The sequence below is a fragment of the Telmatherina bonti genome (assembly GCF_933228915.1).
Source record: "Telmatherina bonti genome assembly, chromosome: 13".
NCBI lineage: Eukaryota > Metazoa > Chordata > Actinopteri > Atheriniformes > Telmatherinidae > Telmatherina > Telmatherina bonti.
In genome coordinates this window covers 21,548,319-21,564,075 of record NC_136611.1, presented here as the reverse complement: position 1 = coordinate 21,564,075, position 15,757 = coordinate 21,548,319, and the positions used below count along the sequence as shown (strand labels likewise).

At 37.7% G+C, this 15,757-nt stretch overlaps 1 protein-coding gene across 2 annotated transcripts in view; it reads left to right on the top strand.

Moving 5' to 3' along the window:
* The window catches only part of LOC306763971 (EGF-like repeat and discoidin I-like domain-containing protein 3), a 115,556-nt gene that overhangs the window by 33,200 nt on the left and 66,599 nt on the right, over positions 1-15,757 (top strand). For both annotated transcript variants that reach the window (XM_079250947.1, XM_079250948.1), the window contains exon 3: positions 3,773-3,901. In XM_079250947.1, the coding sequence (XP_079107073.1) occupies positions 3,773-3,901 (129 nt within the window). The remainder of the gene's footprint in view (positions 1-3,772; positions 3,902-15,757) is intronic.

Here is a 15,757-nt window from a genome sequence, read left to right as displayed (position 1 = left end):
AATCTATCAACTTAACCTGATGTGTGTCTGCATTTAACCAACGTATTACAAGTGTATCATGTTTTACTCTCACAAACTAATCTAGTTGGCGTTTTGTCAGCTGAATAGTTTTTGATAAGATAAGCTGATTGGATGTGGGATTTTATTAAACCCTTTTTATGTGTGTGTGTGTCTGGGTTTGTGTGTGTGTGTGTGTGTGTGTGTGTGTGAGAGAGAGAGAGAGAGAGAGAGAGCAAGAGCGAGCGAGAGACTGCCACCTTATCCTGACTCAGCCTTGCAGCCCATCAGCATTAAGCTTCTTTTCCAGCACATGCCATGTGAAGATATGCTGTGTTTCCAGTCAGAGAACTGACGTGTAGCTCTACATGTCAGAGTTAATCAATCACTTTGAATACTGCCTTATAATGTTTAGGAGCAACTTGTAAAAAAAAAAGAAAAAAAAAATTGGGACTCAAATGTAGCTGTCGTAAAGAATACGCCCTCTCTGCACCATTCATATGTTCTTTCTTTCCCTCTGCTTTGTTTCTGCCTTTATTTTTTTCTTTTCCTGCTTTCTGCTTTATGCACTCTCCATTAAGGAGACTGTCAGTGCAGCCTGGTGCAACTATAGATCGTCACATCAAAACAGGCCTGAAACCTGTCACCCTCCTTCCCTCTGAGAGCAGGGCCTCAATGAAAGCTATTATACATTTTTCTGTTCAGCTGACTAGCCGCTGCTCTGATTATTACTGATGCAGGGCCTGGCTTTCAAATGGCATGACTTCGATTGGATTACCTCATTTGTAATTCACTGCAGAGACCCACTAATTCCAGCAAAAATATAGCCTTGGCAGTGATGTTTATTTATTAATGCATTCCTCTGCTTTCTTTTCATCCTTTAATACACATTTTTTGGATTTTGACAACATTTAGATGGTTAGCAACATAGTATAGTATTCAAGGCTGCACACGTTTATGTGACATTGTCAAATGTTGTGGTTACGGCTGTTAATTTGTCAAACTGACTTAAGAGGGCATGACATTTTCACCCTTGAGACTTTTGCTTGTTGTTTATCACTAACAATGAAATAAGGGGGGGCTGTCACAGCACAATTTACCTGTCAGCAGTAAGATATGACTGCAAAAAGAACAGAATAGATACTCCATAAAAAGGTACAAGTTTACCAAAGGACATGCCCGTGGGAGCAAAATTGTTTTGCTTCTTCTGGTTCTTCTTTGAACTCATGTTACCACATAAACTGTTGGAATTTCATTTCATATTAATCTTTTATTGTTCAACAATAAACGCTTGCTAGCTTGTATCCAGTGACAGATTTCTTATGTTTTATTCGTCCTGCGTGACTCTTCAAAGTTTTAACAGGCCTCTGTGTAGCAGTGCACTAAGAGAAGTCATATTTCATTAAAATGCAACCTACGGATCATTTAAAGTTTGCTTTTTAAAACGATCATTTTTTTTTAAACAGCAAAAGATACTTTATTCATCCCAGAGGAGAAATTCAAAGTTCAAGCCAGCTCGTCCAATAAATAAGAATAATAAAGAACAAACAAAAAAAACAAAAACAACAGCAACTGATTAAATCAATGCAATTTAATAGGAAAGTGTGTCCAAACCAATAACTGGTACTGTATACTGGTACTAGTATTTATAGTCTTAGTGACTATGAATGTGACTCAGTGACTATTGTTTCTCTTCATATGTGCTTTTTACATGGTGGGTTATATTTACCTTTGGCCAAATACAGCCTGAACTGTGTTAACTGCATCTTAGATCAAGTCATTATTACCTGAATATACGGTCAGCTACCTTTATGTACCTTAAAAAATATCAAATGTTATCATTAACTTTTAATTTGTGTCAACTTCTATCAAGTCTTAGTAAAAAAACAAAAAACAAAAACATATAAATCATGTAGAAAGTTCTTTAAAAATGTAAATTTTGCTATGTTGCAGACATTTTGTGGTGTCAGCAAACATTTATCTTTTCTTAATTTAATGAACTTCATTTTCATTTATTTCATGGGAAAGACCTAAATATCCTGTCTAAATGCTTATCCACAGGTAAAAGCAACGTTATCACCATGACAGGATCATTCTCAGTCATCTTGGGAATGATTCAAGTCCAGCACGACTTCCATAAAGTTGTTGTGAAGCCTTTTTCGTGATCTCTGTTAAGAGCACAGTGAAAATTTTCTTTCCTAGCATGATCCACATGTTTATGCAGCTATTGATCTTTTTATTTTTATTTGATTATCTACCTGTCTATGTCACCACCTAAATAAATGCTAAATATTTGCAAACACTGAGGCATCACCATGTTTGGTTGTGGTGATTGCAATAATGATGCGTCCACTCTGCCTGTATTTTAGATTGGATAATTTTGTTTCTTTTGGTATGAGAGTCATTCAAGTTCCTTTTGTCAAATTTCTGCTCAACCTTTGTTCTGCATCTGTGGTATCTTCACAAAGGAGCTCTGGATCTCATTTATGGAGAAGATTGGATCTTTGGTTAGCAACTTAAAGCCCTTTGTCTGTGATTTTTTTTCCATTTGGTCGTGTCTGGGTTTGTTGGTGGCTCCAAAGTTCTTTGATTTCAGAATGATAAAGACAAAGGTTTTTTTGGACAAATTAAATGTTACTTCTGGCCTCCATCTTTTCTCATATTTGGACTCAGTCAGGCTGGGATAGAAAGTCTTACTTTAGATACATATTTGTAAAATCAGCTGTCTAAAGATATCAAGCATGGCCTCCTTTATGACCTCCTTCTGTAGAACTAGGCACTTTGCATCTTTAGCCATCACTGCATGCTCCACCCTCTCTTATTAAAATCATAGAGGCATCAGTGGCAGAAGGTCAATTATTAATCATCCAGCCAACATGCACCTTGCATCTAGTGGGGCAGCAGAAGTCTCACAAATGCAATCACTTAAGTAATCACTGTTTCATAGAGTTCTGTGGAATATAAATAAGGCACACTTTTGATAATTAGCCTTCTAGGTTGTGATACAAAATTAAAAAAAAGAAAGAAAAAAGTCAGCAATGTGGGCCTTTTAACTCATGCGTTTTGCATTATGACCATTCCTTATTCATTTGAAAGGAAAAGCTTGTTCTTACTACTGTAATTAAAGTACTAATTGCTGTTTTGTCTGTTGTTTTGTCTCAAGTACAAGTTATCCTCTTGAATATTTAGCCAACCAAAACTGGCATCAGGAAATGTGACTTTTTCTAATTATTGTGTGTATTTGGGCAAATCAGTGTGAGCCATGAGTGCTTTTCAGTGTATACAGATAATGGTGCTCTAGTGTACCTTGGAGCCAGTCTGTGCTCTCCTCTTGCCTTCCCAGAGGGGACATAGTCAATGATTTCTACACAACGCCTTGGGCTACCCTGTAGACCACTGAGATGAGCAGCAGTAACTGAAACCAGACTCTTCTCACTCTGCTGTCAACCTCAGTTTTTTTTCAGGCTGCTTTTCTCATGCTCTCACAGGTTTAATTTATGCATCCAAACTTTTCCACTTGAAATGCACTTTCAAAACACATCCAATATGTGATATACTGTTGTTTTGCAAGGTTTCTTAAATGACTGCCCAGATGAGTGAGTAACTATGTATTTGTTATTTTACACTTTATTTCATCCACCCAGTGAGAAACAATGTGCTACACCAGAGTGAGAATATTAGCTAGCTGTATTATGTTCCTGTGTAGACATTCAGCAGCGAAGTGAAACATTCAGTTTATTTTCTGAGTCTGTTTTCTTCTTTATTTTCGGCACAGGCCCTTGCCATCCAAACCCTTGCCACAACAGAGGAACATGTGAGATCAGTGAGACCTACAGGGGGGATACCTTTATTGGTTATGTGTGCAAGTGTCCACCAGGCTTCAACGGAGTTCACTGCCAACACAGTAAGTGGGACCACTCTCTTGTTTGGTTCTCAATAGTCTTGCGATTTATGCTATAAACGTACATTTTATTTATTCTATAAAATCAAGTAAAGCTATGGTAACGCATCTGGTTCCTCTGAAATACAGCGTCGAAGATGGATAGTTTTTTTCCTTTTTCTTTCTTCTGAGAGATTTTCTTACACAATTAATGACCTTGTGCAGTGAAAATGTTGAGCAACTAACAAAACACAAAGAAATGCTGAAAAGACAAGTTCAGCAAAATGAGAGTGGGTTTGGTAGAAAAAAGAAAAGCTGATCCTGCTTTCTTTTGTTGAGCATGCTCTTAATAAAAGTTGGTGTCAGAGGGACTTGCGTCCTATCAGATAGACCCATACATTAGACTGTAAGCATTGTTCTTACTTTCAGTGCAATTTATGCTGTCTTTAACCTGACTTTCTGGACTTTTACACTTGAAACACTTGAACCGGAGCCCAAGGAAAAAGCCAAAGTAAATTACAAGCATTAACCAAAGTGAAATCAGACAGCCAAATAAAAAATTAAATGTGGAAGTGTACATGTTGTTTACTAAATATTTTAGAGTAGAAAGAAAGCACAGCAAAGAGAAATCAGCAGGTCATCGAAACATGAAGAAAAACCTAATGTGAGCTGCTTCAGCATTTCATAAACTCTGTGTACAATGATTTTTCACCAAATTTCCAATTAAATATACATGCAAGAAAAATGTTATTAGTGCTTATTAAAACAGTTTATCTACAGTATGTAAAACCAAGTAAGTATGATTTCTTATTTATAAAGAAAATGAGTCTAGAAAGCAGCTGAAACCATCATCCGCAAGCTTACATTACAAATACCCACATATAGCATCAAACCTACACATGCATATCCTGCTTTTTGAGTCCATCCCAGGATTTGGAAATTGTATTTGGCTTTGCTTGTTTGTGCTAAATCTTGCTAAATCCAGCAGTGTGATATATGAGCCAAGTTTTCTGGCTTTCCTAACTGCGTGCTGCGTGTGCTTGGCTGAGCATTGAATTAACCAGCATAACACAGCTGTCCGTCATCACAGCTGCACTTCAAAGTAACGGATTTAATGTATCATTGTGCAAACTGCAGGGCATGATGGATCCTTGTAGGTTTGATCAAGAAAGGAGGGAGGGCAAAGACATTTTAGTTATTATGCTTTACATGTGCTATAAAGTACTGCAAAACATACAAGTACATGTAGATTATAGAGTAAAGGCTGACTTAAAAAAGTACCTTTCTACTCTTGGAAAGTGAGTGCTAGTCATTCTGGTCTCCCCCATCACAGTTATTATTTTAAATCAAAAGGGACAAAACATGACAGGAAATGGAACGAGTCAGCATATCAGCTTTATGTCATTGTGTTTGTTTTGTTTATAGCCAAAGTATGGGAAATTTGCTGACACGTCATAATTCCATTATTGTTTCCTATTAAGCCCTAAGGGTGGTGAGAAACTGATTCGACATGGGCTCAACATACATCAGTGTCTGCCAATTTCCTACATGGTCATTATGGCTGAATTGAAATGAATACATCTGGAGACATTAAAAATCAAATTTGCATCTGGATATTTTCTGCAATAAAATTATGCCAGTTAGGCTTTGTTATGGTATGATGTTGGGTACAGATGAATGACAAGCTTAATGAAAAGGATTAAAGAAGTAGAAAGTGATTTGAAACTTAGGAGGAAGTCCAGACTAATGTGGTGTGTTTAGAAAATCTAAATCTTCAGACAACAATTCACAGTGATCCTTCAAACGCTAAGTCCAAAGCCTTGGAGGCTCAGCAGTAAACCTCAGCAAGACCGAGGAGGTCAGACACTATGTAATATATTGCAAATCGCAATCTAACTAACAAGCAGAGTTTCTACGTGGGCGCGTTGTCTAACAAAGAAACACAGCTGCCACTGACTGAGGGACTGCGGAGGCTTCAGCAACGATCGGTGCAGAGGGCAGCGAACCAGGGAACAGGTGAAAAAAATGTGTCAATGTTGAACATATACATACAAAATATACAGAAATGAAAGTGAATAATTAGTACAGTGGGTGACAGCAATTACAAACCCTAACCTGGGTCCCCTGTAGAAGCCTTGCTAAGTTTAAAGATTAGATGTAAAGTTCTTTAGATAGACCGAATCAATAAATAAATAAAATGAAATAAAAAATAAAAACAACTACATAAACAAAATGCAGAGACAAGCACCCATCCTAAAGACTCATTTTAAGATATTGTTATCTAATATTTTCCTGTCATCAAATATCTTTCCAAGCAGCTTTGGAGCAGATATTTCGCAATGTCTTGTCCTGTGTCTGGAAAAAATATGGTCAGTGTGTTTACGTTTCCAATTTAAAATATGTGTAAGGCTTTTACTATTGCTTTTAATATTTCCTTGCTCTAGTAGAGCCAAATCCAATTTCACACCTTTGAACGTTATCCTACATACATGCACTACATATCCTGGTTTTTACACTGGTTTTATGAAGCACAGCCAGGAATGAGGTCACACATGGACAATGAGGAGACATAGAAGCTATTTTTAATTTACTGGATGGGAGGCCATGTCATGTACCTAGTTAATGATTTAATAATGTTGAGGTTTTTTCTTTTTTTTCTTCAATTTTTTAATGCTGCCTCATTTAGGATGTCAGTATGTTGCAGTCATAAGCTACATTTAAAAGGAGAACATTTTGAGTTATTTTTTTACCCAACAAGTTCATAATTAAATGTCATAAAATTTTATTTTTAGCTAATGAAAGATCACACAAATTTTGAACAGTATGCTTTTCACCTTGCTTTAATGATAATAATAATATGCCTCTGATAGTTGTTTTTTTTTTGCTATATAAATGTAGATTAAAAAAAATAATATTGGAAGTGGTTTCAGATCAATTTTAGTCACAACCACAATTGTGAAAACCAGAGTTGATATTGGGTTAGTGTCACTGCTTGAGCCGTTATTATCGTCAAGCCATTTGTCTTTTGAATGGTATGGCGTCATGTCCCTGTGGTGACAGGAGAACAAGTGCAGCGTTATTGGGCGAGTAGCCAAATGCTGTAATGAGCTGTCACAGTGTGAAGATTGGGACTGATTGCTTCAGACGTCATAGGGTTGCAGATCATTTTTCTGGGACATTTTTCAGTATTTCAAGGACAAATGTGGTAGTAAGTGTTGGGTTGTATTTTTATGAGTTGGACGTTGCTTAAATGTATCAAAAGAAACACACCAATGTTAAGATGATAGAAAAAAAAAACAAATAAATAAAAAACAACATGACCTAGTCTGTAATTTGTTCTCAATCCTTTAACCTTTGATTAGTGGTTTAAATGACAGCATGGCTTTAAATTAACAGAGAAGCCGTTTTCTGATACTATGAGTTAGTGTGATATGGATGCATAAACACACAGTATCCAGTCACTGTGACAAGAAATAATGAAAAAAGAAATTAACAAGCCAAATTGGTCCTCTGATGACTGGTTTTTACTCTGATATTCCTCCAACTTTTTTTCTCTTGCAAGTGCTTTGAATGGATCCCATCTTGCTTCTTTGATCAATATGTGTCTTGAAACACACCAGCAGGGCAGGATTGATTTAGGCTAAATGTAGGGTGTGTGAAATGATTTTTTTTCTTTAACGTGGCCCCTTGTTTTTGATCCTGCATCGACAGTAGCTATCATGCTGTATTAGCCCTGCTGCTTGCATAGCTTCTTGGCACAAGATAATCAGACAGCATTTATGGCAGTGGCCTGATGTCGAGATGTGAGGAACCATCACTGATATTCAATTATCCGAGGCAAATCATTGGGCTGCTTTTCATCAGCACAAGAGAAAGAACAGACCACATGAAGACCAGCTTCTCCAGCATATTTAGAACAGCGTTGGTGACCTGTTTTTGAGTAGGTTTCATCTGGTAAGGACGTTTCCCAGAGGGGGTTGCATTTTCGTTTCTTGTCTAGTTTATTTTTCTTTTAAGGTAAGGTTTTGAACTTAAGAGCAGAAAAGGTCACATCTAATTTGTGATTCCTTTGTTAAATTTATATCTTAGGAGATTATAGAATGCACAGCAGCACAAGTTGAAGTAGTATGGTTATGCGTATCTTAACCCTTGTACCAACTGCTTATGCAGTGTTCTTTGCTTATGCAGATGCTTTCCCAGCATCCTTATGCCCCGGTAAGCACCCACTGCTTCTCTCAACCAGCTCTCCAGGTTTTTACCTGCACCTCATCCAGTAAAAATAAAAGTAAATATTTCTCCTGCCACTGCGTCACATGCAGTGACTTTGTAAAATAACTGCAGTTATATACAATATTTTTTAAGGACACAACGGGGACAAGTATCGAGATTTTCTTAGATTACGCATCTTTCACCCCTCCCATAAAGGGCAAAATCAGAGCACAGTGAAAGAAGAGGCGACAAAATGGTGGACTTGTGGAGTTCTGTTTCCTCTCTCTGTAATCAAGGCAGTTGTTATTTCCTTCAGACTGTGAGGCTCCACTGATAAAGAAATCGCTCCAGCAAAGATCACCTCAATGCATGAAGGCTTTTTTTTCTCCTCCTGCTGTTGTTTTTAAATGTTAATGGCTTCTCTCTAGATGTTAAAAATCAATCGAACAGGTCAGATCATAGCTAGCATTTGGCTTTTCATCAGACCTGCATACATCAGGAGTTTGCATCTCATCAACGGTGTTAGCGCTATCATCCGTCTTCCAGCAGCTTACAGGACTAGTGATGTTTACTTGCAGTGCTGAGCCTTCTGTTCACACTGGCCATGAAGAGACCCATCTTTCCACAATAGGACCTTGGAAATTGTTACCATCCTCACAAAAATCAGTTCTGTATTAGTCTCAGTGGCAAAGCCCCACAATATGTTGTTGCTATTTCCTTTCTAGCTCCAGGGGAAAGTTGTTTATAGACAAAAATGCACAAAGTATCATAGATCATTTAAGCTATACAGCTAAATTTTGTTCAAGGGAAGATTTTCAGTTCAAGTTTAAGAAATTACGGTTTCAGGGCAAGCTTAGCTAAATGGATTAGGAAGATTTAAGTTAAAGTTAAGTTGGTGAAAAAGTTTGTTCAAGGAACACGTGGTAAACAGAGAGATGCAGCAATTTGTCTACATAAAGTTAATCTATCCTCAGAACAAACAGAGGCATTGGTTTAGTCATAGCGCTCAAGGTCTGTACTTGTAGGTATAAATCTTTGTCGTCTCACCAGCCTCTGGGTTACACGAGTTGAAAAATCTCACTGAAATTATGCTAATCTGCTCAAGTCTTCTTTCTGTATGCATAAATTAGCATGAAGAGCATTTAGCATAAGTCTGCTCAACTTGTTCCTATGCTCCAATGTAGGACTCGGATCATAAATTTAACACAAAACTGGCATTTGAGTTTCTTTATTTGAAGCAGCAGCAACATGACAATACAGCACTATTTCAGTTTCTGTTCGGGTTATTCACTCAGCAGTCTCAAAAGAGTTTAACTTGACACTGTTGAATTTTGCAAAATTATTGCCAAGACCATGATTTTATCACAGAGATGATAAAAAAATGAAGTGGCCTTGAAACTGTGGGAAACACTGCCCTAAAGGCTCTCACCATTGTTTGTGGCAGACATAGCAATTTCCAAGCTTCATCTCAACTTTGCATTCGCTAGCCCACACACCACCCACTGTTCACAGTCTGTGGTAAGAAAGTTGCATTTCCAGGAAGAGATGTGTGCGGAGGATCCCGGGGGAAGGGTCCATAGGCCACCAAACATCCAGAAGATTCACCACAAGTAAGGGTTTAAACCGAAAGATGCCTGTGATCAACTTGTGGGAGAGGCAGGAAGTGTGTTGACTGTGATTGGACTGAAAAGATGGTGATGCCTTTGGGCCAACAGTTGTGTTGTTTTAGGTTATTGCAGACTTGGTCTCACATTCTTCAAAGCATCATCCATTTAAGTCACTGCGATGGAGAAAACCTCTTTTTTGAAGCAGTTTTATCACATAAGTTAGTAAAGCCAATGTTGGGATGGCTTTTGTCTTTTACTTTTAAGACAGAGTATTTGAAGGTAAACACACAACAAAAGAAATTACTTTGTACATTGTGGTGATCCGTGTATTTAAAATTAAAAAAAAAATTAAAAAAAAAAACAATGAGAAAGGATGAATGTTGTCAAAGGGGGCTTTTTGGCCGAGCTGCTTCCAGAGCTGGTTCAGAGCCAGAGCCAGACTTGACACTGGTTCTTTGGCTTTCGACTGCCTACGCATCGGCTCCTGGTTCTCAAAACTGGGGCACAGCAGCATCGGACGACCCAAAAGAAACCCACATTTCCAGATCCTGATTTCTGTTCTTGGTGACCGGCCGGCAATGACGCAGCACCGACCAGGCTCTTTCAGTCGAAACCAAAACCAGTTCTTTGCTAGCACCAAAGCTGAACCACCTAAGCACTGGTTTTCGCACCAGCACTGGTTCTACTTTGGTCGAAAATCCCTAAAAGTGACATAAAAAACACTTCCAGTGAAAAGTTTGGACCCATTTTCCCATTAAATCTAGTGGTAATTTGTGCCCACACATCTGACTGGTAATGTACATTTGGGCATCTGTATGCTGATATTTATGTACCATTTTACCTTACCTAGTAGCTTCATCAACCAGTTTATACTGTTCAGGTGTGTGAGGTGCTGGAGCCTGTTTAAACTGTTGCTGGGTAAGACGCAGGGGAAGATCTCCAGTCTGTCAGAAGCTTCTTCTAATGTACATGTAAATTGTTAAATGCTAATATAAGCCTGGTAAGGGATTAGACAAGTTATTATGATTAATGAAAGTCACCATGAAATGCAATCAAATTTAATGTCCTAGAGTGCTAGTCTGTCTGCTTGTGCATGTCATAGATACAGTTGTTTTTGAGAGCAGCTGATTGTGTCCTGGTGATTTGGCTACTCTTGGGGCTTTTGTGAAAATGGATGTCTTCTGTTTTTGTGGTTTCTGGCTTACTCCACAGATGTTCAATTATGCCCATTGTTAGGGTAGTAAAGGCACACTCTTTGCATTTCTCTGTAATAGGGATTCATCTGCATGTGAAGAGGCTTTAGTGAAATCCATCACTGGAGAAGCTCTCATCCATGCTGTATTCGGGGCGTTATTGACAGTTTTTTTCCTCTCTTTTCAGGCTAAGGGAACATAGTAATAGTGTGCTTGCGTTTTGCTCCAAAGTCTTGCAAGCACTGAGCTTTCATACCATAATTTCATTAATTAGACCTAAAATACATCCACTTGTTAACCCTTTCTGCTCCATGTTCAGACATATCAATAAATGTAATTTCAAGTAAGGATACCCAATGTTTCCATTCAGGACATTTAGGTTCACATGATTTTCACATCACATCATGCAACTCTGGCACAGTTTTGCTATAATGGGACACATTAACCAATGGCAGCAATACTTGCTCCTGGGACCAGTTAAGACTTCAAATACCAAGAATGAAGTGTACATTTAAGATTAGCTTCTTTAGAATGAGTGAACGCCCAGTTAACATGCAAATAGTTGCTTTCCTGTAAACAAACAAAAAAAAAAAAAAGTCTTGTTTGTTGGGGCAACACTGGTGTAATTTCATTTGAAAGTCACCATTCTCTCATGATACACATTGTTAAAAGTAGCGGTATTCATGTATGCCTGCAGTACGTTTCAAAGGCATCAAATACAAATAAGATAGGTAGGTGGGTGTAAAGGTGGTCTTGGAACAAAAGAGCAGTGATTCTCAGCAACCAGGTGAATAGATTTCTTCACTGTGCATCTTTATCAAGAAACCATCAGTCTATTGCTCCCCTGGTAATCTTGCAGATAAGGTGTAGAGAAAAATGCCAGAGGCTTTCAACTGTATGAGTATATTTTTTTGTCTTTATTGTGTTTATTTGTACTTGGTTTAAGGAAGATAAAGAGATTATATAAGAATTCGCCCACTGCTCACTGGACTGGATCTACAAATGAAAACAAGTAATGGATAAAAGGAGTTCGGAAGAATTGTAAATGCTGTAGTAACATGGGACATGCATTCTATTAATATTAATACTTCATGTCAGCTATGCAGGGTTTTTGTGCACTTTCATGACTGTTTGTGAGCTATTTAATGGATACAGGCACAAGAAAACTCAAAACTCTGCTAAGATCAGTTTTGTGCTTTACATTACAATTTCTCAGGGATCCTGCTGCCTGTCTTACCGTTACCAGAAGGACACTGTGACACAGATTCTCTAAGTAGATCAAAACTGACACGTTTTTGTCATTCTCAAGTTATTTTTCTAAACAAAAAAACCCACTAGAATTTATCAAGAAGCCTGATCATGCCAGTGGTAGCTCTGTGCATGCATTTACACCCTGCTGTGTGAGTTCTCTGGACTACAATGACACCAAAACATTTTAGCTTTGACACACGTCTTCAGTAAGCAGCTCTGGTAGGGTAATGTTTAACTACTTAAACTTGTCTTGTTAGCATAGTGGTAATTTGCTAGAGGTACAGTTGTTTTCTGCCATGCAATGTTTTATGTAAAAACAAAAAGTTAATGTCAGTAAAAGTTTGGAAACTTTTTCCCATTAAATCCAGTGGGAACATGTGTCCAAACTTTTGTTTGGTAGTGCACATAAATGAAGCTGTAAAACAACGGACTGGGTAGCTCATGGTGCAGTTTTGTACAAGTCACTTTTGACTGAATGTTAGTGTTGTGTATTTCTTTTGTCTTTATTTTTATTTGGAATGTGCCTAAATAAATAACAGAAAATTCTTAATAATAACAATAAACAGAAGATGTTACTTGAAGTAAATGTTAACACTGGCGTGTTTTTGCTTGTTTGCAACCACCCATGTACTTCCTTTGTGTCTCACGTGAAGTTGCTGGGAAAGCGCTGGTACCGCAGCCTAATTGTATAAGTCCCGCCGCGGTCACTCGAGCTGTGCTGTCGCCCCCTGGACCTTGCAATAAGGATAAAGCTGTTGGCAGATGGCCAAAGCATAAATAGAGATGCAACTCTAAATCCCAGATGGCAGAAAAGACTCACACTGCCTTGGATTTTTGGCAGCCTCTTCAAGCCAAAGCAGCACTCTGAAAAAAAAATGCTCAGCGTAACTACACACAGTTGTATTAATTCAGGATTTCCAGTGTGGACTAAATTAGTAACGGTGTAGTTTTACTAAGCAGATGAAGTTCATTAAGTGTGACAAATAAAATAAATTAAGGTTGATGGTCATGGAGAATTTTTTACGTGCCTTTTACATTGTCCCTGATCTAATCTAAAATGTGGATTGGCATGGGTGAAATTACATAGATGCAGTGCTGTGATAACACTCTTTTACAGTAGCATCCATGGGATCTTTTTTTTTTTTTTTTTTTTTTTTTTTTTAATATTCTCTGGAACCCCTGAAGTAAGATGGTTTAAATAGAATGTCAGCTGGGAAACTAATGTAAATAAATATATAAATATTTTAAAAAAATGTATTATTCTCTTTGTGTCAGCCTGTTTTTATTTTATTTATTTATTTTTTATAATGTTTTACCTTAGAGGGTTTATTAGAATTGTAGGTGTTAATTTAATTGTAAAGATTTCAGCCAGATTTTACAAAGGTTTTAGGAAATTTGGGGATGGTTGCATCACCAGTTTGTGCGGATATGCATTATTCCTAAACTTTATCTCCTTCCAATTTAGACCATGCCATTTTTTCCACTTATTTATTCAATAAAGCTGTTATTTCTAACCAGTAGCATGTACATGAAAATAACAGGAAAACAACTCAAGTATGTTGTGGTCATTTAGATAAAAAGATAATAGCTTCCTCTCCCAAATGACTTGCTTGCAGCTGCAGCGATCCTCTGATTATAGCCACAACAAAGTGATATTTGAGCTTAGAGGGGGCATGGACAGTAACTGATGCCTCCTTTATTTTAACTGAATACCAGTGATTTAATGTTTCAGGTCCATAGGTGCAAGTAACATGGTATCAGCAATACCAACCTTAACATCAAACACTGTACAAGTTGTGGTTGTATGACTACAAACAGTAGTTGTAGAAAATATATGCAATTTCTTATGTAGTCGTATGGGTTTATTAATGATATTGCATATTCTATAGTCTTGCAAGGAACATTAAAAAAAAAAAAAAAAACTGGTTAATTTAGTAATGGCAGTTTTGAGGAATTGAGGACTTCAGCCACTGTTTTCATTTGCAAAATCTACAAAAAAAATGTTGTCATGACTTGTTTTTTTCATGTGTATTTTTTTTTTATTTTTTTTTAAATGTACATTACATATGTTTACATATGATGGGCTATTGCTGTGAATATCGTTATAATGGAGGAGATCTTTTCAGTTTTTTTCCTTTTTTCCCCCCCTGTGATATGCACAGAAAATATTTGCTCATCATAATTGGAAGAGGTGTGTGCATTGGAGTAAGTGGTGTGCTGTGCTGATAATGCTGTGTATGCCCCTGGTGTGTAAATAACTCCTAGTTTAAGGAATGCTATGCAAACTATTTAAATTATTAATAATAACAATACTAATATATATCAAAAGAGAAGAATCTATGATGGCCCCAAAACTGTCATTTTGACGAAAAGGAATGTCTCAGACAGTCTCTGCTGAGCATATATACAGTAGGTTAAAGGTTATCAGAAACCAATTGTCACAGCTCTGTACTTGAGACACAGTATAGTGTAGAGAGAAATGCACCCTCTGGAGGATGGAGTCCACTGGACTTGCAGAGCAGAGGTGCATGAATATGTTTCTGCTTCTTAAAGCCTTCTGTGGAAAGTTCAAGAGGCTGGTTATATTTGCACCAGATTTTTGAATAATTCAACTCCATAGTGGAAGTCATACTGGATTTTACTGATACATTAGATCATCACTTCTTATTACATGGGCGAGAAGTCTGGTCGGCCTCTGAGGTACTCTTCTAAAATGTTTAGACCCGATCTTTTTAATCCATGTGGGAATGTCATCTGGAGGCACAGAATTGATTTTCATAGCTGTCCTGATGATACACAACTTTACATTGCTGTGTCTCCTGAAGACTTACAGCCAGTCAATGCCCTTTTAAACTGTGTTTTATATATAAAGTCAAAGATGGCAGATAATGTCTTTAACCAGGGCAGAACTGTCTATTTATCAGTTCTTAGAACATGCAGAGATCATTTCACCAAAATTTCAAACCTGTAAACTCCCTCTGTGTGTGAGAAATCTGGGTGAATCTGTGTGACTCTGAGCTGCATTTTATTCCACATGTTAAGTATGTAATAAAAACAGGGTTTTATCATCTTAAAAACTTTGCCAGAGTCTGCTCATTACTTTGTCCTGCGAGCATGGAGGTGTTGATGCGTGCTTTTATTTCTAGTAGATTAGATTGTTGTTAATGCCCTGCTCTCTGGTCTTCCCAACAAGGGTATTTTTATCTTCTAATTGCTCCAGAACGCAGTGCCATGTGTTGTGATGGGGACCAGAGGGCAGAAACACATAGCACCGATTCTAAATCACTGGTTTTGTTCCCCGTGCTTCTCTGGATTCATTTTAAGGTTCTGTATTTATCTTTTATATGTTTTAGGTTTAATTGATCTTTGTTTTAACTTTTTAACATTTTTAACTCTTGTTTTTCTCATGGGGACCCACCACACCGGGGATCTGCCTGATCAGTTTGCAGAGTTGCTGTTGCAGCATTGGGCCTGCCTGGATGTTACTGTGGCAGTGCTGGGAAGCCCAGACTGCCGTGATCAGGATGGTTCCTGTGGTAGCACCTGCTGTGGTCATGGGTGGCTGGCTTCAGTTGGTGTTGGTCCCCATAATATTGTTTCTCCACAGCAGTGTCAAGCCA